This window comes from Polypterus senegalus, chromosome 2, assembly GCF_016835505.1.
Source record: "Polypterus senegalus isolate Bchr_013 chromosome 2, ASM1683550v1, whole genome shotgun sequence".
Lineage (NCBI taxonomy): Eukaryota > Metazoa > Chordata > Cladistia > Polypteriformes > Polypteridae > Polypterus > Polypterus senegalus.
Genome location: NC_053155.1, coordinates 124,703,698 through 124,729,722, shown reverse-complemented (window position 1 = coordinate 124,729,722; position 26,025 = coordinate 124,703,698). Strand labels below are relative to the sequence as shown.

At 36.8% G+C, this 26,025-nt stretch overlaps 1 protein-coding gene across 2 annotated transcripts in view; it reads right to left on the bottom strand.

Moving 5' to 3' along the window:
- Positions 1 to 26,025, bottom strand: part of LOC120523325 (glycerophosphodiester phosphodiesterase domain-containing protein 5-like) — a 400,551-nt gene that overhangs the window by 29,855 nt on the left and 344,671 nt on the right. For both annotated transcript variants that reach the window (XM_039744540.1, XM_039744541.1), the window contains exons 10-13: positions 24,921 to 25,071; positions 18,955 to 19,176; positions 15,310 to 15,467; positions 10,424 to 10,571 (exon numbers count right to left, since the gene is read on the bottom strand). In XM_039744540.1, the coding sequence (XP_039600474.1) occupies positions 10,424 to 10,571; positions 15,310 to 15,467; positions 18,955 to 19,176; positions 24,921 to 25,071 (679 nt within the window). The remainder of the gene's footprint in view (positions 1 to 10,423; positions 10,572 to 15,309; positions 15,468 to 18,954; positions 19,177 to 24,920; positions 25,072 to 26,025) is intronic.

The window sequence follows — 26,025 nt, the reverse complement described above, 5'->3', positions numbered from 1 at the left end:
CAACGTGGGAGGCGCTGGGATGGGGGACCTAACGCCGCCTCACACGGTGACCGAGCTGCAGGCTATGGACGTATATATGTACGTAAGTAGGATTCAGTTAGCGTTGGGAACCCATGTACCAAATTTCTTTAAGATGGGCCCATAAGTAACAAAGACTGTTGAAAAGTTCAATATAGCGGCCGACAGTGGCATCATACCACCGAAGTAAGTACGTACGTTGGTTTCGGTTAGTGCAGGGAAGCCGCCTACCAAATTTCGAGAAGATGGGGCCATAAATAAGAAAGTTCAACATGGCGGACGTTGTTGACCGTTATGACCATTACGCGTAGAATTTCGAAATGAAACCTGCTTAACTTTTGTAAGTAAGCTGTAAGGAATGAGCCTGCCCAATTTCAGCGTTCTACCTATACGAGAAGTTGGAGAATTAGTGATGTTGGAAAATTCAAAATGGCGGATGACAGTGGCGTCATACCACCGAAAAAAGTACGTACATGGGTTTTGGTTAGCGCAGGGAAACCACCTACCAAATTTCGTGAAGATGGAGCCATGAATAAGAAAGTTCAATATGGCGGATGTTGTTGATCATTATGACCGTTACGTGCAGAATTTCGAAATGAAACCTACTTAACTTTTGTAAGTAAGCTGTACGGAATGAGCCTGCCAATTTCTACCTACCTACACGGGTAGTTGGAGAATTAGTGATGAGTCAGTGCGTGAGTCAGTCAGTCAGTGAGGGCTTTGCCTTTTATTATTATTATTGTTATAATATATATATATATATATATATATATATATATATATATATATATATATATATATATATATATATATATATACATATACATATCCACATATATATCCATATATATATACATATCTGCATATATATATATATATATATATATATATATATATATATATATATATATATATATATACTGCTCAAAAGAATTAAAGGAACACTTTTAATCAGAGTATAGCAAAAGTCAATGAAACTTATGGGATATTAATCTGGTCAGTTAAGTAGCAGAGGGGTTGTTAATCAGTTTCAGCTGCTGTGGTGTTAATGAAATTAACAACAGATGCACTAGAGGGGCAACAATGAGATGACCCCAAAACAGGAATGGTTTAACAGGTGGAGGCCACTGACATTTTTCCCTCCTCATCTTTTCTGACTGTTTCTTCACTAGTTTTGCATTTGGCTACAGTCAGTGTCACTACTGGTAGCATGAGGTGATACCTGGACCCTACAGAGGTTGCACAGGTAGTCCAACTTCTCCAGGATGGCACATCAATACGTGTCATTGCCAGAAGGTTTGCTGTGTATCCCTGCACAGTCTCAAGGGCATGGAGGAGATTCTAGGAGACAAGCAGTTACTCTAGGAGAGCTGGAGAGGGCCATAGAAGGTCCATAACCCATCAGCAGGACCAGTATCTGCTCCTTTGGGCAAGGAGGAACAGGATGAGCACTGCCAGAGCCCTACAAAATGACCTCCAGCAGGCCACTGGTGTGAATGTCTCTGACCAAACAACCAGAAAGACTTCATGAGGGTGACCCAAGGGCCCCATGTCCTCTAATGGGCCCTGAGCTCACTGCCCAGCAGCATGCAGCTCGATTGGCATTCGCCATAGAATACCAGAATTGGCAGATGCACCACTGGTGCCCTGTGCTTTTACAGATGAGAGCAGGTTCACCCTGAGCACGTGACAGAAGTGAAAGGGTCTGGAGAAGCCATGGAGAACATTATGCTGCCTGTAACATCATTCAGCATGAGCAGTTTGGTGGTGGGTTAATGATTGTCTCGGGAGGCATATCCATGGAGGGTCACACACACCGCTACAGGCTTGACAAAGGCACCTTGGCTGCCATTAGGTATCAGGATGAAATCCTTGGACCCATTGTCAGACCCTATGCTGGTACAGTGGCTCCTGGTGCACGACAATTCCTGGCCTCATGTGGTGAGAGTATGCAGGCAGTTCCTGGAGGATGAAGGAATTGATACCATTGACTGGCCACCACACTTTCCTGACCTAAATCCAATAGAACACCTCTGGGACATTATGTTTTGGTCCATCCAATGCCACCAGGTTGCACCTCAGACTGTCCAGGAGCTCAGTGATGCCCTGGTCCAGATTTGGGAGGAGATCCCCACAACACCATCTGTCATCTCATTAGAAGCATGCACCGATGTTGTCAGGCATGTATACAAGAACACAGGGGCCATACAAAGTGCTGCGTACAATTTTGAGTTGCTGCAATTAAATTTTGGCAAAATGGACTAGCCTGCCACATCATTTTTTCACTCTGATTTTTGGGGCGTCTTTGAATTCAGGGCTCTGTAGGTTGATCATTTTCATTTCCATCAAGCGATGTGGCATCCTTTCGTTCCTAACACATTACCCAGTCTATATCAGTATAGATATCCAGGAGGATTTCTTTTTCCCATTGAGATCTGATGTGTTTTCAAAGTGTTCCTTTAATTTTTTTGAGCAGTTTATATAAACACATACATACATACATACATACATACATATATATACAGTATATACAAATACTGTATATATATATATATATATATATACTGTATATATCTACATATATATATATATATATATAGTATATAGCAAAATCCCGCTTGCATTGAAGTACTGCTTTTAAATTTTTATTAAGAAGAAACGAAAACCTTTTTAAACTGAGGGAAAATATACCAATAACTATCTGTTAAGGATCTCTTTGTATACCACGTTGTCAGTTCAGCACTCCGGTTGTAATATGACCAAGCTGCGCACTGAGCTTACTTTGAGAATGCAACGTATAGTTGTCCAGGAGAAAAGCAATGTTGCCTCAAATCAATGGCAACCTTTTGTAGGGTCTATCCCTGAGACTTATTAATTGTCATCGCGAAGCGGAGCCTCCTGGAAATTTGAGGCATTTCAATTGAAATGGGAGATCAGAGAGTATAACGGTGATGCCAGGAATACATTCAGAGTGTGGCGCTTTGCTGTTTTTTTGTGTAGCTGCCTTCACACAGCTATTTGAGACTTACTTTACTGTTCAGGTACCCATTTCCTATTTTTAATCCGCGGCTTGTACACTAATTTTTGTTAGTTTATTACGATTATAGATATTTATTGATTTCCTTCTTTAGCTGACTGCCTGCTCATATATAAGCCCGCTGGTTTTTGTGAAGCAGCCTTTACACAGCTTCTCCGCTGTTTTATAAACGAACGACATATAAGGCCATCCTTTTCCCTTGCTTCGCCAAGGAAGCTGCCTTTTTATTTAATCCACGGGTTCTCCGCTGTTTTATTGTTCGTTTATTACGATTGTTATAGTTCTCTTTATATAGCACGTTGTCAGTTCAGCACTCCGGTTGTAATATGACGAAGCTGCGCGAGCTCACTCTTGAGAACGCAACGTATAGTTGTCCAGGAGAAAAGCAATCTTGCCTGAAATCAATGGCAACCTTTTGTAGGGTCTGTCCCTGAGACTTATTACTTGTCATTGCGAAGCAGAGCCTTACTGGAAATTGGAGGCATCTGAATTGAAATGGGAGATCAGAGGGTATAACAGGGATGCAAGGAATACAATGAGTGTGGAGAAACTGTAGAAACAGCGTGTGTATTAACTTGTGGATTTTTCTGTGAATATTTGGTGGCAGCGTGACGAAGTTGCTTCCGCAAGACTGCGTTAGCTGTGGAGGTCCGCTCGGAGCATATTCTTTTCCTACCTTGTCAATTGTGTAATGCGTTTTTTGAACAGGTTTGATGCATGGAAGTGATCACTCGTACTGCATTCAGTCAGTTCACATGAGCTGCTCTCTTGTGTGATGTTGCGATGTCCACGGCTTTATTTAATGTTAGCACTTAAAGGTTTCTCGCTACAGCAATTTTAACTCCGTTACAAAGTGATCCAAAGTCTCGTTTATACCTCGTGTCTTCTCATTAAACTTGTATCTTGAGAATAAAGTATTTGACGAAGGCATGACAAACGGCAGCGGGAGCGTGTCCATAAACTTAATTTAAACTTACGGTTTACACAGTGCTTTGTTTCCGCAGTAGCTGCACTTATGAATAAGCTTGTATGCGTTTTTCTTCAGCGCTCTTTGGGAGCTCTTCCTTCTTTTGTACGTACTGCGTTCACAGTCAGTTCACGTGATTACGTGGGAGGCGTGATGAGGTGAAGGGAAGTTGGAGAATTAGTGATGAGTGAGTGAGGGCTTTGCCTTTTATTAGTATAGATATATATATATCTATACTAATAAAAGGCAAAGCCCTCACTGACTCACTCACTGACTGACTGACTCACTGACTTATCACTAATTCTCCAACTTCCAATTTGACAGGCTCATTTCTTACAGCTTACTTACAAAAGTTGGGCAGGTTTCATTTCGAAATTCTACACGTAATGGTCATAACTGGAACCTATTTTTTTGTCCATATACTATAACAGACTTCTGCTCGATGCCCGTGGGAGGCGTAACTTAGTAATTTAGTGCCTACCTATATAAGGCCGTCCATCACCGGCAATCCAATAGAAACACTGCCGCTAAATATTCACGGGTGAAGGACTGTGCTTTTGCAGATGAAGATGAGATGGTCAGGGTGGTGTTTGGCACAAGCTCAGCGAAACTGCGAGAGAAACTTTTAAGTGCCGGGTCTTAGCTAACATTACATACAGCCGTGGACATTGCACGAGATGGCACCAGCACAGCTGGGAAACTTCAATGCATGTACACCGAGCGGCTCACGTGAACTGACGCAGTGCACAGACAAAAAGCAACAGTTCCAAAGAGTGCTGAACAAAAACCGAATTACACAATTGAGAAGGCAGCAAAAAAATATGAAGCGTGTGATACATACAAGCATATTCATAAGTGCAGCTACTGCGGAAACAAAGCACACGGTGGAAAAAGTCAATGTCCCGCTAAAAAAAACCCTGTGCATGCAGTGTGTCATGTCTCAGATAAAGAGGAAGACGAGCTGTTTATTGATGCAGTAAGAAACGAATCGATGAATGAAACCTGTTATCTTTACAACGATTGACAAACACGGAATGTAACTTGAACACAACACATCCTACAAATACGAACCTGATTGAAAGAAATAATGATAATCAAATCCTTGATGACAGCAACACTCATAACACTCACAAAACAATTACTGTATATTGACAATCATGTTACGTTATTTTTAAAATGTTCCCTTTCTTTTCATAACTTCTTTCACACACTACTTCTCCGCTGCGAAGTGCGGGTATATATATATATATGTATATATATACCCCGATCTACATACTCTCAAATAGACAAACCACACGCCGTGGCGCAATGGTAGAGGCTTTGCCTCTAGCGCCGACGTCCGAGGTTCGATTCCCGAGAGGGGGTGCACTGAGTATGTACGCGCGCTTCCCGATTCATTTTACCCTCGCATCTCCTTGGTTTGAGACGTATGGAAAAAATATGCGTTTAACGCAGAAAGACAGATCACCAATTGAAGCTTTCTGAATAATGGATACTTTATTCGCCATCAATGATTGTTTTGGTAAAGCCATACTCAGTGTATTCATTAGATGAACAGTAAAAAAGTAAGAGCGAGGGGAGGGTGACTTATTGAGGCACACAGGTGAAACCACAATAGCACGCAGGCTCGATACGTCGGTGCGCGTCAACTTGATCTGAATTACGTGATCACATTTGAAAAAATATATCTTTTCAAGTTCTATTTAGTCGACACAAATATCTTTGGTTGGAATGTAAGGCAAATTTACTCTTTACATTTGTATGGTGAAGAAAAGTTTATGCAATGATGCCTACATTTAACTTACATTTCTACCAAAGATATTTCTGTCGACTAAATAAAAATTCCTTCTATTTAAAATTTAAATAGAACTTGAACAGATACGATAGTTCATAATATCCACGCAGACTTGCATCTAAGAGCGGGAGTCATCCGTTTTAACAAACAGCGTATTGCACTAATACGAAATAGCCTGCCCATTTATTTATTTAGGAATGGATAAATAAATTAAGATATTGTACAAATAATGTTTTTCATTTTTCTTCCTTGATGGATTCTGGCACCCCCAGCAACAGTTGCTCGCACCCCAAAGAGTGTATATATCTATACTAATAAAAGGCAAAGCCCTCACTCACTCACTCACTCACTGACTCACTGACTCATCACTAATTCTCCAACTTCCCGTGTGGGTGGAAGGCTGAAATTTGGCAGGTTCATTCCTTACAGCTTCCTTACAAAAGTTGGGCAGGTTTTATATCGAAATTCTACGCGTAATGGTCATAACTGGAAGCAGTTTTTCTCCATTTACTGTAATGGAGATGAGCTTCAACGCCGTGGGGGCGGAGTTTCGTGTGACATCATCACGCCTCCCACGTAATCACGCAGTACATAGAAAACCAGGAAGACCTCAAAAAAGCGCTCAAGAAAACATGCATTATATAATTGAGAAGGCAGCGAAACAATAAGAAGCGAGCGAGTGACATATACAACCATATTCATGAGTTCTGCTACTGAAACAAAGCACGCATGTAAACCTACACTTTAAATTAAGTTCATAGACAGGCTGCGCTGGCGTTTGTAATTTAGTGCCTGCCCATATAAGGCCGTCCGTCAGCGGCAATCCAATAGCAAACTGCCACTAAATATTCACGGGTTAAGGACTGTGCTTATGGAGAGGAAGATGAGATGGTCAGGGTGGTGTTTGACACAAACTCAGCGAAACTGTGAGAGAAAGTTTTAAGTGCCAGGACTAAGGTAACATTAAATAAAGCTATGGACATAGCACGAGATGGCACCAGCACAGCTGGGAACCTTCGATGTATGTACACTGAGCGGCTCACGTGAACTGACGCAGTGCACAGATAAAAAGCAACAGTTCCAAAGAGCGCTGAACAAAAACCGAATTACACAATTGAAAAGGCAGCAAAAATATGAAGCGCCTGATAAGCATATTCATAAATGCAGCTACTGTGGAAACAAAGCACACGGTGGAAAAAGTCAATGTCCCGCTAAAGGAAGACAGTGTAAAAACCCGTGCATGCAGTGTGTCAGGTCTCAGATAAAGAAGAAGACGAGCTGTTTATTGATGCAGTAAGAAACGAATCGATGAATGAAACCTGTCATCTTTACAACGATTGACAAACACGGAATGTAACTTGAACACAACACATCCTACAAATACGAACCTGATTGAAAGAAATAATGATAATCAAATCCTTGATGACAGCAACACTCAGTAACACTCACAAAACAAATACTGTATATTGACAGTCATGTTACGTTATTTTTAAAATGTTCCCTTTTCTTTTCTACCTTTTTAACACACTACTTCTCCTCTGCGATACGCGGGTATATATATATGTATATATATATATCCCGCTCTACATACTCGAATAATGGATACTTTATTCGCCATCAATGATTGTTTTGGTAAAGCCATACTCAGTGTATTCATTAGATGAACGGTAAAAAGTAAGAGCGAGGGAGGATGACTCATTGAGGCATGCAGGCTGTAGTGCGCGTCAACTCTATCTGAATTGCGCGATCACATTTGAAAAATATATCTTTTCAAGTTCTATTTAGTCCATATGTGTCAAACTCAAGGGCCGGGCCACATCCGCCCGGCGTGTAATTATATCCGCCCGAGATCATTTTATATACTGTATTATTGTTATTAAAGCCCGGTATATGAAGCGCTGGTAACACAATAAACTACAGATCCCATAATGCAAGCTTGCGAAGCTAGAGTTATTAGCACTGAGTTTGCACGGCGCTTTGGTGACTTTGAAGAACAAAAAAAGTCCGTCTACATGCGGCTCGAACCTTGTGCATGTTTGGTAGCACATATCTGTGTGAGAAGCTCTTTTCAGTGATAAAGACTAACAAAACAGCACACAGGAGTCGCCTCACTGATGAGCAACTGCAATCCATCCTGAGAATCTCCACAACACAGAACCTCACACCAAACAGAAACGAACTTGTGGCCAAAAAAAATGCCAGGCGCCCAGCTCTAAAATGACATATGAGCAAAGACAACTGAATGATTTGATTTGTTATTGCACGTAAGAGCGGAGTCAACCGTTTTAACAAACAGCGTATTGCACTGATCTGAAATAGCTGTGTGTGTATATATGTAGATATGTATGTATATGTATATATATGTTTATATATGTGTGTGTGTATGTATGTATATATATATATATGTATTTGTGTGTATATATGTGTGTGTATGTATGTATATGTGAGTATATATGTGTGTGTTTATATGTAGATATATATGTATGTATATATGTGTATATGTATAGATATGTATATATATATATATGTTTATGTGTGTGTGTGTAAATATATATATATATATATGACAACAACACTCATCACTCACAACAGTGACAAAACAATTACATTGACAATCAGGTTACGTTATTTTCAAAATGTTTCCTTTTCTTTTCATTGCTTCTTTAACACACTACTTCTCGCTGCTGGTATTTTACTAGTATATATATATATATATATATATATATATATATATATATATATATATATATATATATATATATATATATATATATATATATATATATATATGTGTGTGTGTGTGTGTGTGTGTGTGTGTATATATATGTAGATATGTATGTACAGTAATCCCTCCTCGATCGCGGGGGTTGCGTTCCAGACCCCCCCGTGAAAATCCGCGAAGTAGAAACCATATGTTTGTATGGTTATTTTTATATAGTTTAAGCCCTTATAAACTCTCCCAACTTGTTAACATTATTAGAGTCCTCTAGACATGAAATAACACCCTTTAGTCAAACGTTTAAACTGTGCTCCATTACAAGACAGAGATGACAGTTCTTTCTCACAATTAAAAGAATGCAAACATATCTTATCTTTAAAGGAGCGCCCCCGTCAGGAGCAGAGAATGTCAGAGAGAGCGCTCGCTAAGAAAGGCAAACAATCAAAAATCAATACGTGCTTTTAAGTATACAGAAGCACGCGATAAAGCGGCATTTTGTAGAGGAGCGTCAGTGTCCTCTGTGCAAACAGCCCCTCTGCTCACACTCCCTCCGTCAGGCAGAGAGAGTGAGAAAGATAGAGAGAAGCAAAAATCAAGCACCGCGCAGGAAGCATATCTTATATCATTGAGGAGTTTTAGTTAATATGTAATACATGCTCTGATTGGGTAGCTTCTAAGCCATCCGCCAATAGCGTCCCTTGTATGAAATCAACTGGGCAAACAAACTGAGGAAGCATGTACCATAAATTAAAAGACCTATTGTCCGCAGAAAGCGGCGAACCAGCGGAAAATCCGTGATATATATTTAGATGTGCTTACATTTAAAATCCGCGATAGAGTGAAGCCTTGAAAGTCGCCTTGATATAGCGAGGGATTACTGTATATGTATATATATGTTTATATATGTGTGTGTGTATATATATATATATATATATATATATATATATATGACAGCAACACTCATCACTCACAACAGTGACAAAACAAAATACATTGACAATCATGTTACGTTATTTTCAAAATGTTTCCTTTTCTTTTTCATTACTTCTTTAACACACTACTTCTCCTCTAAGCTGGTATTTTGCTAGTATATATATATATATATATATATATATATGTAAGAGAAGGTCTGAGATATGGTTTGCATATTTGCAGCTGGAGAATGAAAATGAATCACGTATCATAAAGCAGTTTTATTCCTGAGCTTTCAGCCCCTGCCAGGGGCCTTCATCAGAGGATAATAGTTAGACTTACAAGAATCAAAGGCAATATATAGCAAAAATTACGTTGTTTTAAGTCAGTGTGGTCAGGAGAGGTGGTATTGGTTGTAAAGTTTTATTGATTATGAACATGTTCTTCTTAAGTTTACATACGCTGGGTTTATGTCCAAATGTCTGTTGATGGCACTCTTGTTTGATAGCCAAGATTCAGCCAGCTCTCTGGCACTTTTAGTACTGGCCTTAAATCTTACTTGTACATTGTCCCAGTTAAATGTATGTCCTGTTGATTTATTATGGGTATAGATCGACTCACGATCACTGATCTATACCCATACTAAATCAACAAGACATATATATATATATATATAAATAATTACACTGTATACCATAATTACAGCACCTAAGTAAATATGAATACGTGTTTTGAATAAAAATATGTGATTAGTCTTGATTAAAATTACTTTGACAATAACACAGAAAACCCATAAATTATAAAGTCAGTGGTAAAGGATGAAGAAAGAGAAAAAGCACTAGAGATATTAACATTCAACATCTATGCATTAGGATGAAAGAAAGAATACATGAATTAGCTGGTTAAGCCTGAAATGAAATTAATTACCCAAAACCAAGCTTTACTACTTTTTCAATAATGTTTTTGTTTGCTTACCATAAGCCATATTGGATAAGGCACCTTATCTAGGATCTGTGGCGCATTTGAGGTTACAGACTGTACTCCACTACACCAGAGCACTGAATAGAGCCAAGGTTCATTTACAGTAAAGAGATTGATGCTGAAATTCAATGTTGAAAATTCCCTAGTGAATAAAAACACAACAAAAAATCAAGTTATCAACTGACCATACAGGGATTATTTAAGATAAAATCACAAAGTTACATTTTTTGTTGAGCATTCTTCAGAGATGTTCTGAATAAACAACTGTTACCCTTTGACGCACATAAGAGAGTACACATCAGGTGATATTAATTTGCGGAAAAATATATGCAAACAAGCTAATAGAATTCATTTATTCCATTTTTAGAAGTGGCATACTGTATGCATAATGTCATTAAAAAATTATAGGACATATTGTCCCTATATGCGCCAAGGTCATGCTTCCAGTTATTACTTGTTATGAAAATCTACAAAACAGTTTCTGTCAGATGTATAACATAAATGAACATCACACACATATACACTGTCAGTTCTGTTTTCAATTTTCTTTTGTGCACCATAATAACATCTTTTCCGTTTTTCTGCCTTTTTCATGGCATTTTCTGGCTTGCGAGGGTTTGTTGCCATTCGTGTACGCCTTTGTGTTTGGATATTTGTCGGAATGCTTCTCTGTCTGCAGGAGAAATCAGATATCAGTGAACGTACCAATGCTGACAAAAATTCAATCCACTTCATTGGAGTGTCATGGAAATGGTATATTTCATTGATCTTCAGATAAATTATATATGCATTATTCACAGAAATGTCAACCAAGTCAAACACAATGCAAAAGTAATATTTTATTCTGGCTTTCCTGTCAACTTCATATGTCACCTTTGTCTGGTCCATAAGATCAACACCACCCATATGTTGCTATTTCTGAATTACCAAAGGGCAACGAACATCAACGTTATTAGCTCATCCTGCTACTCGTCTCTTCATGGTGATAGTAGGAATTGGCGAAATGAAGTTGCTTAATATCCCAACACTTCTGCTGTCCATCAATTTCACACAGGCAATGCCACGACTGGAAACAGCAGAAATGTCCCCTCTTTTCATGTTCTTATCAATTGGCAGGCAGGTCGGCATATTTTACTGATTCGCACAAACCATTCCACAAGCTCGTATGCCCTTTTCTGCAAGGATGTACTGCAAATTCGGAGAGTTGAAGAAATTACCAAAAAATACTTGGCATCCTGTTCTGTAATGATTCAGTAAGATGCAAGATTACCGACTATCTCAAATTATGCTCCACATGTTTTAACAGCTGACTTCATCCACATTGGACAGTGACCACAAGGACCGGGAACAACAGGTTCCGGAGAAGTAACTGCGGAAGCATTGTCACTTCCCAAATTTTTGTCATTCACTGGTGGTTCAATAATTACATCTGTTCCAATATTGTCAGCATCACCTTCCAAAAATTCTTGATCTTCTGTATCAAGTACCAAGTTAGTCTCATCCCCACTGTCATCAGCACTCAAATATTGGATAATATCATCATCATCAATGTGGAAGTGTTGTGCCGTACTGGAATCTGAAGTAGAATAAGTGAATCACACCGGTATATTTAATCGACACAAGCAGCACATTGGGAAAAATGGGTCACTTCAAGAATGGACACCTACAGCACACTGGGACAAATGTGTCCCTTCAAGAATATCATGTAATGTTATATGTATTTACACATATATTGCAACTTCACATTGCTTTTTAGCATCTACACAAATTAATTCATAAATCTGACAGAAAAAACATCAGAAGTAAATTTTATATTTTAGAAAAACTTACCTGAAATATCTAGCATGGCAAGCCCATAAAACAAGCACTATTTATTTGTCACAAAATGGCAGCTTGAAGCACGTGGACAATATAAATGACCTTTTGCAGTGGCCTGACACCTACTGGATCCATTACAAAACATTCTGCATCATTGCGTGTGTAAATAAACTACAGACATGCACTTTAATATGAGGGACATATTTGTCCTGTATGCATCAAAGGGTTAATGAATAGGAAGGTGTATTCTTACCATTTCATGTTGATAAAATCTTCTCACTGAATATTCTTACCTATGTCATTTTAAATTTTTCCACTAGAGGGTGAACTAAGGCAACCTTGAGTAGCTACAAATAAACACAACCTTGTTCACAGTTATTGGATAAATTATGAGACTATACTAACATTTTGTCTTCAGTGTATTAATGGAATTTCCATTTGCATACAATATACACCTCATTAAAGAATATTTGTTTAAAATTTGGGAGTAAACTTGGAAAAAGAAAATATTAATATTATTTATATTAAGGCACAAAAATACCGCCTTCTTTTCAATTCACAGCTTTAGATTGTTAGTTCATTTATCCTATGAAGATAATGTATAACTCAGTCTATTAAAATAACCATTTAATAAAGTATGGCTACTGTTATATCCATGCTGGGTTTATCTATGTAAAATAACTCACATTTATAATCTCTATATCACAAATTATCTGTATTTTATTTAACAAAGTGAATCAAAACAAAGTTTGTAAAACTAACTTATAATTTTTCACGTTTTCTTATAATGTGTGTCTGTTAAATCTATAAAATAGCTATAAAAAAAAAAAAACTGATTTGCATTACAGAACAAATAACATTTTTTGTCAGAAACATGTACAATGTCACAGTGTTAACTATTTCATCAAATGTACTAAGTCCAGACATAATTCTGAGAAAAAAGTCTAGAATTGTTTAAATGTCTAGAAAAAAATGGATTCACGTATGTCTTGTTAAAATTAAAAACATGCCAAAACTACCAATCCAATGCTTCACAACATACTGCAATCCATTAGCCTTTAAAAGAAGAGGAAAAAGATAGAAAAATAGAGCTCCCAAGGAGCCTATGCAAGAGCAAACAAAGAAACAAACCAAAAACTTTTGAACTTTATGATCAAACCCCTGTGTTTATATCACACTACGGCTAGTCAGCAGCGGCAGCTAAAACGAGTAAGTTCAAAGTGTTCCACTCATCTGTTGGAAAGGGTATATGCAGCTATGTGTTTATTTTGAAAGAAAGTTTGTGAAGATCCAGTCTGTCAGAATATTCGTATCAGAAATGGAAAAGATTTAATGGAAAAGGGTTTGACTTGGAGGAGGTGCACGACCAAAATGTATGGGGAAAGGTGGTCAAACAGATTGACCCAACACAGAAATTAGGAAAGATGAAGAGGAAGAAAAAGACTGGAAATCCACTCTTCTTTGTCTTTGAATTTTGTATTTATCACTCTAAAACTATTTTCTATAAACTCTGGGCTATTTCAAAGTGTCTGTAATTATCTGAGATTTTTAATTCTTGCTTAGTGTTATTCACTGAGCACATATTTGTAACTATAATATGCTAACAGTAAATCATGAAACCTTTCTTACTCAGTCCTCCAAAATGATCCTGAACAAAGGTATTCCACAATGTAGTTTACTGAGCTCCCTTTAGTAGCCCTTTCTCAAACACCATTATTAAATTTGCTGCAGACAGCACCATAATAAGCCTGATCACCAACAATGACGACACAGCTTACAGAGAATAGGTATAACCAGCTGACTCAATGGTGCCAGTAAAAATCTTACATTTAATGTCATTAAAATCATGAGGTTGAACATATACTTCAGGAAGCAGAAGGCAGACCATACTGGCATCTGTACTAGAGGAGATGCTGATTAAACAGTGAGCACCTTTACATTTCTTGGAGTTAAATTCACTGATAAACTGAAATGGGCACAAAACATTTCAGCTCTTGTCAAGAATGCTCACCAATGCCTTTACTTACTCAGATATCAGAGAAATGCTTGGACTTCTCATTCTGTTCTCACTAACTTCTTTGTGTACACAGTAGAGTTGAAGTTGTACTTGTCAAACAAAGTGGAGTTTCTTGATATTTGAAGCAACATCTTTACACAACCTTACAAAGAAGAAATATTCTACTTTTATATATGGCTGTTATAATTATTTTATATATTTTAGGCTACACTCTTTATGCATTATAGTATGTGTTACTTCTTGAAACTAACTGGTTTTACCACTTTTCTCATAGCCTCTACAGTATGTAACTCGTCTACCTGCACGTCTTGACATTAGTGATAAGCGAACTCTGTGGAGTTCTATTCGCTGTGAGTTTGGTGAAATCACAGAAATGTTTGGAAACCTTGCCAAACTCTTCTAAATGCACTGAAGTCAATAGTGAGGAAAGGACTGAGCTAATTCTGAGTAGATTATAATGGTGCAATTATGTATTACTATAATTGTCTGTGAGAGCTAGGTAAGCATCTTCCAACTATGGTGGACAGATTATTGAGGACAAAAATGTCATCTGAGCTGTGAGGCAGCAGTGCTAACAACTGAGCCACCACACCTCAAACAACAAAAGAAGCAAACAGAATGATAACCTCAAATAAAATGCAGCAAATGGCCACAAAACTAGCAATAAGAAAAATATATATCATTGCGCTCACAGAGTCCCAGTCTTTGGGCACACATTACCATTGTTTGAATTTTCTTTGTTATTTTCAGTCTCTGTACTTTTTTCTTCCATAACAAATGTAGAAACGCCTTGTAAACAGTAATAAATCTTTTGTTCAAAATTATTATTTCACTGGGTCGCAACTGATTTCTTTCTTGGGGAGGGGGAGGATGAAGGCTTGTTTTTGGTAGCTGAAGTGCATAGCTAATTTTCCATGCAAATTAGCCATGCAGTGCTACACTGCCATCATGGTTATACATCTGGTGGCGGTACTAATAATATTCTCATTACAGTCAGCTAATATACAACTTAAACTAAGATATTTAAATATTAAATTCTTAATACCTTATTTCTTCTGCTTTGATCTGGTTGTATCTAAGGTTCAATGTAAAAATGCCTTTCCTTAGAAGTTCTCTTATATTTTCCTTAACTTCAGAGATCTGTCGGAAACCTGGAGCAATTTGCTGTACCATTGCTCTGTCCATTTCAGATGTCCACATTATCTAAGAAGAATCAGATTCATGGTTAGTAAATGTAAATGAAAAATGTGGTTATGTTAATATATCAACACATGCATTTAGTATTTTATCCTGAAGAAAAATTAACTAGGAACTTCTGTTTTAAAAATAAAACAGATGAAGAATATTACCACAAGCAGAAAAATGTACCACATTTTAATAAATACATTGTTATGAAAAAAGACACAAAACATTTTAATTATTTCTATGCTAGTGTATAAAGTATATATACGACAAACGTAATTTTAACATATTTGAATATGTTCAAATGAACACAGTATATGTTTCTAATATGAGACATTTAAATCTTGGTTATTACTTTGAAACAACACAATAAATTAATTTCATATAAAAAGAAAACTTGTAAGGACATGTGAAAGCCTAAAGGACATTAAACGGCTGTGACAGAATACATTTGCAAGAAGCCCTGGATGGATGGTGCAAAGAGTAACTCTATGAGAAAAAAATAATTAAATGATTAATGATTAAATCAAAGTAAGCACAGATGAATTCAGAAGTATGATATAAAACTGCTACATTCCACAATTAAATATAGCTAAAATAGTGATTAATGGGACACCTTTTTAACAAGTTTGTTTTTGATTACTATGCTTTTTCTTATACAAAATATTTCACAAATGTTTCTGTGTGTTGCCCTACTGGATATGTGGGCTTCAAATAATGGAGTTTGTAACTTGGTTTAACAGTACAATTACCAAAGCCTACGAAAAAACTTGCAAACCTGGCCAACCTTAAATCCATTAGCACCTCTCCATCAGCGCCTTTTGTGTTTTAAATGTGTCGATCAACACAAGCAGCAAAGAAGCCTGCTATTCCATTCCCCTGCCCACCACCGCAGTTTAATTCGTAAAGAAGGTTCTCAGTGCTCAGTGTTTGTCTTGTAGAGGATAAATAATATATCGTCATTTGGAAAACACATTTCCTGCTTGTTCTGTGTCTATAACAATCTATGTAAACACATCATTAAAACAGAAATGTTTTTCATGTTTTAATAATAATTGACAAAATGTAGACATGAAACGTATAATGTGTGAAGTTCAAATATCAAATATACGCTTTCACAAAAGGTACAAGTATAACAAAACAAGGGCACTTTTATCCACTGCTGAAAAAGAATTTGCGTTAGGATGTGATGTCGACACACTCCTAACACGACCGCTTTGGTGTTGTAGCTGTAAGAATGCCCAACTCAAAATCAAGACGTTTGCGGTTCGATCCTGGATGCCTCCGTTTTAAGTTGTGAGCTGCTCTTATTCTTACTATTATATAATAAAAACATACATTTGATTTGAGTCTGTAACAGCCAGTGTAAATTTATGGTACTTGTAAAAGTTAGCTTTTTTTTTTTAAATTCAGTTTTATTCTCTCAGTCATGTTCACGCTCCCGCCGATCTGACACTGTTAGTTTTCAAATAAAGACGTGCTATAACAGAGGTGAACTCAGATGAGAATGAGGGTTCTACATCGGAGAAAGAGAACAGAAGAACTCCCTGCAAGAAATGTCCACTCATGCACAAGAATAATGCAGCTGTAGCAGGTGTAAAGGCGAAAGATGGCAATGTTTGGATGCAGAAACAGGTCGGGCGTCATCATGCCAGTCAGTCTGCCCCACACCTGTCCTTCAAAGAAAAAAAAAACAGGGCTTACAGAGCTTGCCAATGTATCATGCAAACATGCAATGTAGCGCCCGGTTTGACTGAAAACCACATGTCAGTGGATGGAGATAAGTATAGATAAATCAGTTATTAAGAAAGAGTAAATCAGTCTTAAGCAGGCCATCCACAAAAAACAGAGTGTTGTGCAAGAAGACAACGACTAAGAAGGCCACAAAGAAACCTTTGATAACTCTAAAGGAGTTACAATCTATAATCACAACTATATGAGAGAGAAGCAAACAGAAAGCCACTGTTAAAAAAAAAACGCACCCGACACCTTCAGTAGAGTTTGCCAGAAGGCATGTGGAAAGACTCTGAAGTGAGCTGGATAAAGGTCCTATAGGCTGATGAAACCAAAAATAGGCTTTTGGTCATCAGAATAAATTCCAAACACTGCTCATTTTCAAAAACGCACCACTTCCACCATGAAGCATGGTGGTGGCAACATTATGATGTAGGGATGCATATTTGCAGCAGAACTTGGAAAACTTGTAAGGACAGAGTAAAACAAATGCAGCAAAATGCAAGGAAATCCTGGAAGAAAACCTGGTGCAGTCTGCCTTGCCTCTTGGGAGAAGACAACAGTCCCAAGCATAAAGCCAGAGCTACACAGTAATGGCTTAAAACAATGTTAATGTCCCGGAGTTGCTGAGTCAGAATGAGGAAGAATTGCAGTGTTTAAAGGTACAATGCAGATAGAAACCTATGAATACAAGGCCAGAATTGCTGCCAAAGGTGCATCTACTAAATTCTGACTTGAAGAGGATTTTGTGTTTTATATTTGTAATTAATTTAGACCACTTCGTAGTGATCTATGAAGAGTCTTTTTCTGTTGATCAGTGTCAAAAAAGCCAATTTAAATTCAATGAGATTCAGTGTTGATAATAATAAAATGTGAGGGAATGAATATTTTTATAGGCACTGTATATCATAAATGTGAATACATTTCCCACAAAATGTTGAATATGATGGCCATACAGTGCCATACTGCAATCATGCTTTTTTTTTTCATTCAATTACAGTATACGAGGTGCGACACAAAAATAACTAGACTGGGCTTGGGGCTTTCCTGGAAAACCGTCTAGAGGTCGGCTGGACGTGAATCATAGAACTATATCCCCTCCTACATGCCCTCTCAGACCACTGACCAGCCAGGTATATCCTGTCAATAGCCCAGTCAGTATTTCCACAACAATCGCTACATGAGTTGTCGTGACAATGTCGGGTGAAAAAAGTGAACAGCAAGACAAGACAAGACAAGACAATGCTTCCACACACAATGCTTTTTCCGTAAAGCAGTTTTTGACTGAAAAAAACATCACTGTCCTTGATCATCCTCCCTATTTGCCAGATTCAGCTCCTTGTGATTTTTACTAATTCCAAAATCAAAAGTGACCTGAAGGGAACATTTTTCTCCAACGGATTAAGTAAAGAAATAAATGACAATCCTGTTGAAGAGCCTCAAACAAGAACACTTCCAGCGCTGTTACAATCAATGGAAGAAACATATGGAGCGGTGTAGAGATAGGGAGGGGGAGTATATAGAAGGTGACAATGTTTAGAATGCTGTAATTCATCAATAAACATTTTTTTTTTTTACCAATCCAGTTATTTTGGTGTCTCACCTTGTATACACACGAAACAGTACTATTCTATATTAGCTGCAATCTACTATGGAAATGAGTCATTGAACTGCTCAACAGAGAGGCACTCAAGACTAAAAAAGTAATGAAAGACAAAAAAAATGGTATATATATGGTATACATCTTCTTATGAATGCCATAGTAAGGACTCACAAGTTCTTGCCGTATACCAGACTGAAGAATGGTTTCCAGGGTAACATTGATCCAGTTCTCAAAAAATGGATGCTCTGGTGGTGGTCTCCACAGACTAAATATGACTGATTTGTTGTGGTCTATTGCAAGCTGCAGCATTTCACTTAGACTACAAATAGATTGGTTGCCAACTTGAGTATAATCCATTTCCGAGAGAGATGAGACTGTCCAAAATGGATCATCCTGGGGAAAGACAGACAAAATATCAAAATATCACAAATGTCATGTAATTTTCTTGTCTTCAATACAAAGCATAAGCTGGGAAATGCAACAAGACATAAAACATATACGGTATCTAAGGATTACCATACTCCACAGAAGAGAAATGTTTGGCATGGGAGGGCAGTGCACAAATTAATTTAAAAAAAAAAACAACAAAAAATAAATAATATAACAACATACATGAGTGTACAGTTTGTATGTGCATGCGTCACAACTTGACCCTCTTTTTCACAAAGACATTAAGAGATTGAATGGGAGTTGTAACGTTAAATTTGCACACTGTGACACATTCAGTTTGACTGATAAGATAAACCTATTTTTCAAGAAAGATACTCAGTTTTTTTGGACTGAAAACGTTTGGCTATTTTACTTGGCTGTTAAGTTTTATATGTAGCAAAAGTTCTTGTGGCAGTACTTATACAATGGAAGTCATTCATTGTCATAGTGTCTACTCAATAAATGCATGCTTCAGAATATTTAACTGGATTATTTCACAGAACTTTTTCCTAACTCTCTTCAAAAATGTGTGAGGGTTGCAGAGGCCAAGCATATAACCTAATATTATTAAAACCGCTTTACCCAATTCACAGTCACAGGGGAGATGGAGCCCTTCCAATAGGATTAGGTGGAGTTCCATCATAGAGCTAATTCAGAATCAAAAACCCTTGTAGACAGTGACCGGGAATTGAACACAGGATGCTTGATTGGAAAAAGAGTAGTGCTATTAATCACTATGCCACAGTGGAAGAATATACAAGTCTCAGCAGAACACCAACACTAAGGACTAGTAGGTCCTACAGAAGGCAGCATTCCGACCAATGACCAATATTTATTTTATCTCCAGCCGTCTGGAGTTTTTTTTGTTTTTTCTGTCCCCCCTGGCCATTGAACCTTACTTTTATTCGATGTTAATTAATGTTGATTTATTTAGTTTTCTTATTGTGTCTTTTATTTTTCTATTCTTTATTATGTAAAGCACTTTGAGCTACTGTTTGTATGAAAATGTGCTATATAAATAAATGTTGTTGTTGTTGTTGAGGACTTCCATTGTCCAGAAGATACGGCAAACTTTTTGGCTCTCTAGGTGGTTTCCTTTTTAAATTTTATTCCAAGAAAGTAACATTGTATACAATCAAGCATGCACAATTTGCAAATTAATACAACAAATTACTTCAAAATCAACCTGAAAAAAAAAAACAGAAAAATAAAAACAGAACTAAGTGATGTCTTAAATCACACATAAAAGACTCAAGAGGGTGAACTACACTTATACAGCCCATTATCATATCTGCCACTAACCAGTCTCCATCACTGGCTATCTGTAGTAGTGCAGACTTAGCCAGCCTCAAATGATGTGACCTACTGTCAAGTCACCTCTTACAATGAGCTAACTGTGCTGCCTTAATTTGATAAATACCTATAAAATATTCTTAACGTCATCATATATTTTGCATAATGTAATTTTATCAAAAGCAATATGTATTACATAATGATTTTTAAAGTGTTTAATCATTCAATATGTTGTTTGCTTTACTTATTGTAAAAGTATTGAAAAAATAAACATATACACTGCATAGGATTTGCCCTTGATGTGAAATTAAAGACTGGACTGTTAAAAAAAACACATGAAAATTTTTAAACAAATGCAAAACACTACTTTTATTTGATATTATAACATTTACAAATGTGGAAAATTTATTTAACTACTGCAAATTACAAATATGTGCAAAAGTTATAAAAAATTAAGGCTTGAATATTCATGTTAAAAAATAAGTAAATACAGTATTTAAATATATTCAGAAATGTATTTTAGTTGCCTTTTTATGTTTCATTGTTATTAACATACTTTTCTCATGGTTCAACTGCTAAACGTGAGATGCTTATGACTTGTGAATAGTTGCAATCTTCAAATGAAAGTGATAATTGGAAACATAGCCCTTCATTTAATAGCTCTTACTTAAACATGTTACATGCATTCATTATTTTATTTATGCTACTGCTAAATAGCTTTTTTGCCCTTGAGATCAGAAGAAATATATTTACTGCAACATTTTCTTTTATATAAATATTTATGTATGTTCAGCTCATATATTTTTATTTACATTACATAATTCATTGCAACTTAAAAAATCTGCAACTAACAAACACTACACAGCAAAATGTTAAAACAAATGGCAAGAATACGGAGTATAGAAGTCAGGTAGAGAACTTTATTTCTTGGTGCAAAGAGAATTGTCAGCAACTTAACATCAGCAAAACCAAGAAGCTGCTTATTGACTTTCGCCTCTATGTCCAGTCACTATTTAGGGAGTGGATGTAGAGGCGTTCACCCCTACAAGTATTTGGGTTTTCACATCAATGACAGGCTGGACTAGTCTCATAACACAGAGGACCTATTTAAGAAAGGGCAGAGTAGGCTCTATGTTCTTAGGAGAATGCATTACTTTAATGTTGATAGTGACATTCTTAATCTCTTCTACAAATCTGTGATGGCCAGTGTGATTTTTTTATGCTGTGTTGTGCTATGCTGTTAACAATGCTTCAAAATAGGTCCACTAAATTGACAAGTTAATTAAACGGGCAAAAAAGAGATTTAAAACAAAATCTGTGCCATTATGAACAATGCTGTACATCCTCTCCAGGACACAATAACACTGAGCACTTTCAACCAAATAACTATTCAACAGAATTGTGTTAAGTAATGGTGCTGGACTCTGAACAAATTCAAATTGTATTATGTAATATCATCTCCTGTTGAATTCTGCTCTGTACTTTTAATATTTCTATTGCACTATTATACTGTATATTGTGTGTGTCCCACACATCAAACTCAGTTCTATGGGAGCTTGAACATTCTCTAATAGTGCTCCTTGACTCTTTAATTCTCTTCCCTCTCATATACGTCAGCTCGATTCAAAAACACAGTTTAAAACTGCCCTCGAAACTTATCTTTTCAAACTGGCATACCAATTGTGAATTCTACACTGTTACTGCCTGTTATCTTTGCTTGTTTGCTAATTATTGCTTTGTGATTTATCATTCTCTTGTTTTTATTTTACTAATGTTGTTTAATTTTATTGTAAGGTGACCTTGAGTGCAAAGAAAGGTGCCTATTAAATAAAATGTATTATTATTATTATTATTATTATTATTATGGATTACTTGTGTTCTCTTCTGTATATAGCATTGTATTTACCCCCTTTTATTTGACACCCACAACATGTCCATGTGTTACTTGGAAAGGGGTCTCTCTTTGAACTGCCTTTCCCAAGGTTGCTTGTCAGTGTCAGTTGTATAGAGTAAGAAGTCAAGCAAAATGACACCTTTTATAAATACTATATCGTTATTTGGAACACTTGCATTTCATGTGTGTTCCGTGTCTACAACTATCTATGTAAACACATTGTCAAAACAGAAACGTTTTTCATGTTTTAGTAAAAATTGACAAAATGTAGACATGAAGTGTATAATGTGTGAAGCCTGAATTCCAGAGATCAAAGAAAAACTTTCACAAAAGGTACAAATATAACAGAACAAATGTGCTTCCATTCAAAAATATAACTGCAGAAAAAGAAGCCACCTCAGGGTGCGACATTGACACTCTTTTGCTATGACAGCAAATCCAAATCGGATTCTAGTGTTAATGCCCTTTGTGGCACTTCTTGTGTGATTTTGGGCTATATAAAAAGAAATTGTATTGTACTGTACTGTATAAATACCAAAATGTCAACATAACTACAGTAGTAAAGTTATGTCTAGTGTGCACTGCTGTACCGATGCAGATTTAGAACATGTCCTTTGTGTGATATGTTTTCAAATAGTCACCAATGCATTATGTTGCAATAGGGACAGTTAAAGCGTAGAGCTTTTGCACACTTTTCTTACAAAATTTATTCCATTGCTTGCACATGATAGGGTACAATGTCAGTGCCTCATGCACATGATCAATGCACCCCTTGTGTTATTGTGGCAAGGCTTATTGACCTTCACATTTCAGTTTCTTGTAAAACTGGCTTTACTGATTTTTATTTCCATGCCATTGTGTGTTTTGGTTAAAGGTTCCACCCCACTCATGAATACTGATAAGTTACCACAGAGTGGCAAAATGCATAGTGGCATAAAATGCATAATACAATCTTTTTTTGAGAAAAATATTTTTTTAATAATGATGATAAGCTTAGGGTATAAAAGTCAACAAAACATTTTTTCACCTGTTATATTTCTACAGATATAGACGAGGCTTGTGGCATATTTTTTTGTTCTTTATTTCGTCTTATACAATTTCTCATATTAGGAATTTGTTAGTTTTTGCATACCCCTTGGGGTCAGAGCACAGGGTCAGCCATTGTACAGCGCCCCTTTGCAATTGAAGGTGAAGGGCCTTGCTCAAGGGCCCAGCAGAGTAGGATCTCTTTTGGCAGTGGTGGGGATTCGAACTGGCAACCTTCGGGATACCAGCACAGATCCTTAGCGTCACAGCCACCACCCCGCCCAACAGGGACTTAGTGAAACGTCAGAAAGACAACCAATTGTGCTGCACTTCATATGTCGCCATGAAAACGGTCAGGCGGTAATTATTAACAACTTGGTCATGAATGTGAGGGGAAATGGCGTATAAGGATAAATGCCTGGTGAGTGAAGCTGAGCTAGAAAATGTGTTAGCTGCTCATGAAGAGAGAATACCAAAGAAAGCATCTCAAGATCTGTTTACTCTGCCCAAGCAAAAACAGATTACTGAATCACCTACTCGATGAGGGTCCTGTCAGAAAATGATAGGGAGAGTACAGTATTAGGAAAATTTTAAATGTACTATCTGCTAATTAAAAACAAAACAGACATCGTGTGCCAACAAGGCAAGGCACTGATGTTTTAGAGTCTGTCCATAAGGCTCTAAATCCTCTGGTTAGTTTTACAGAAGTGCTGTCATTAGAGTCCTATGTCAGTGTTTTATGTGTGAAGTCTGTACTCCACCTGCTCAGTGAGGAGGTTCTAAAGCCAGAGGATAAGGACTCCGGCCTGACAAAGAACATTACAACTATTGTCAAAAGCTACTTGAATGACAAATATGATGATGCTGCTACTGATGACCATATAGACACAGCCACTATCCTGGATCCTTGGCTCAAAACCACTATATGAAACATGAAAAAGTTGATAGCATAAAAGCCAGAAGTGTGGCAAGAAGTAATGACACAAGAAGGCAACAGCACATCAGTAGCTGGACTTCAAAGTTCTGTCAGTACAGCAAGAAGTGAGGTAGAAGCACCAGCATCATCCAAAAAACTGAGGAAGACACACCTTATTTTGTTGCAGTAGAAAGATCAACAATCTGTTAAAGCAGAACTTGATAACTACCTCCTAGTTCCTTGTATGCATAGTGAAACTAGTCCATTAGAATTGTGGAAGGGAAAAAGTGAAGATCTGTGGCAGTGACTGCTTTATTTTTTAGCAAAAAAACGCAGATCAGTGATGTGAGGTTCAAGGGTAACCCAAAACAGGATCAGGAGCAAAGCAAAAGTGTTTAAAATTCTTCCTCAGTATACATGTTGATCAAAAAGCAGAGAACTTGGTGTAGAAAATGAAAATATATATATATATATATATATATATATATATATATATATATATATATATATATATATATATATAGAGAGAGAGAGAGAGAGAGAGAGAGAGAGAGAGAAATAACAGAGACATTAGGTTACCTTAATAAACCACTCTCCTGCATTAAGAGACTGCAGGTCGGTCCAGTTGAACATGGAAGAGGCTTCTCCTGTTCTGTGTGGAAACACTTTGCCAACATTTGTTGTCCTCCTTAGAGTTCTATCATGCATTAGGAATGGGATGCCATCGTGACTTCAATAAAGAAAAAAAAAAACCCACAATTTTCTAATTAGTGTTCTTCAACCAACATACCAGGATATTATGTATATTCCTTTGTATATAAAAAAACTAATATACACATATTGTACATACAGTTTCCCAGATAGAACATAAATTCTGAATCAACAATTGTATTAAACTTCTTTTCCTTCAAAAATATAAGTACAACTAATCTTTCTGGGCTGACATTTCTTATGAGGTTGGATTCTGCTTTCCATTGCCCTAATTCAACATGAAAATGAATTCAAGTAGGAATTTATTTTTTGAAGAAAAGCAGGAAAGACTTTTACATTTTTATTAAATTCTTATGTGAGTAATGTGTGTTTTTGTCATCATTCAAATAAAATATGAATTATGGCCTTATTGTAGTTATTATGGGCTTTGTGTACTGCAAGTATAAAATACACAATTGTATAAATACGCCAATCACTGCTTTTCCAGTTTAGCTAGTCTTGAACTTTATTAAAATTACACTTTAGTATATTTACTATTACGTATAATGTGCATTTTTTTCAAGATTCTTATTTTCTTTTACCTAGTAAATGTGCTGTACATGCAGTAAAATTAACTACAAGATTGAGTTGGAATACTGACATAGTAACCACTTCTTGAAATGAGGAGGATTCAAAACAAGGCTGAAGTGCTACAGGGGCATGGACATAGAGATAATCACAAAATGTGGAGCATTGCATCCATTTTTATAAAATGCAGATTGGAAGACCCTTTCAAGCTGCATGGCCTGACATGTAGGAAAGAAGTTTGAGAATCCAAAACTAAATTATGTTAATAGAGCTCTGAAGGATTTGTGAAGTATTACAACAGTATAGGTTTGGCATTAGAGGTAGTTCCTAAATATTAACACCAGCCATACAAGCAAGACACTTTCTCTGAGAAATGTTCATTTTAATTCTAGCCAAGACAAACTGA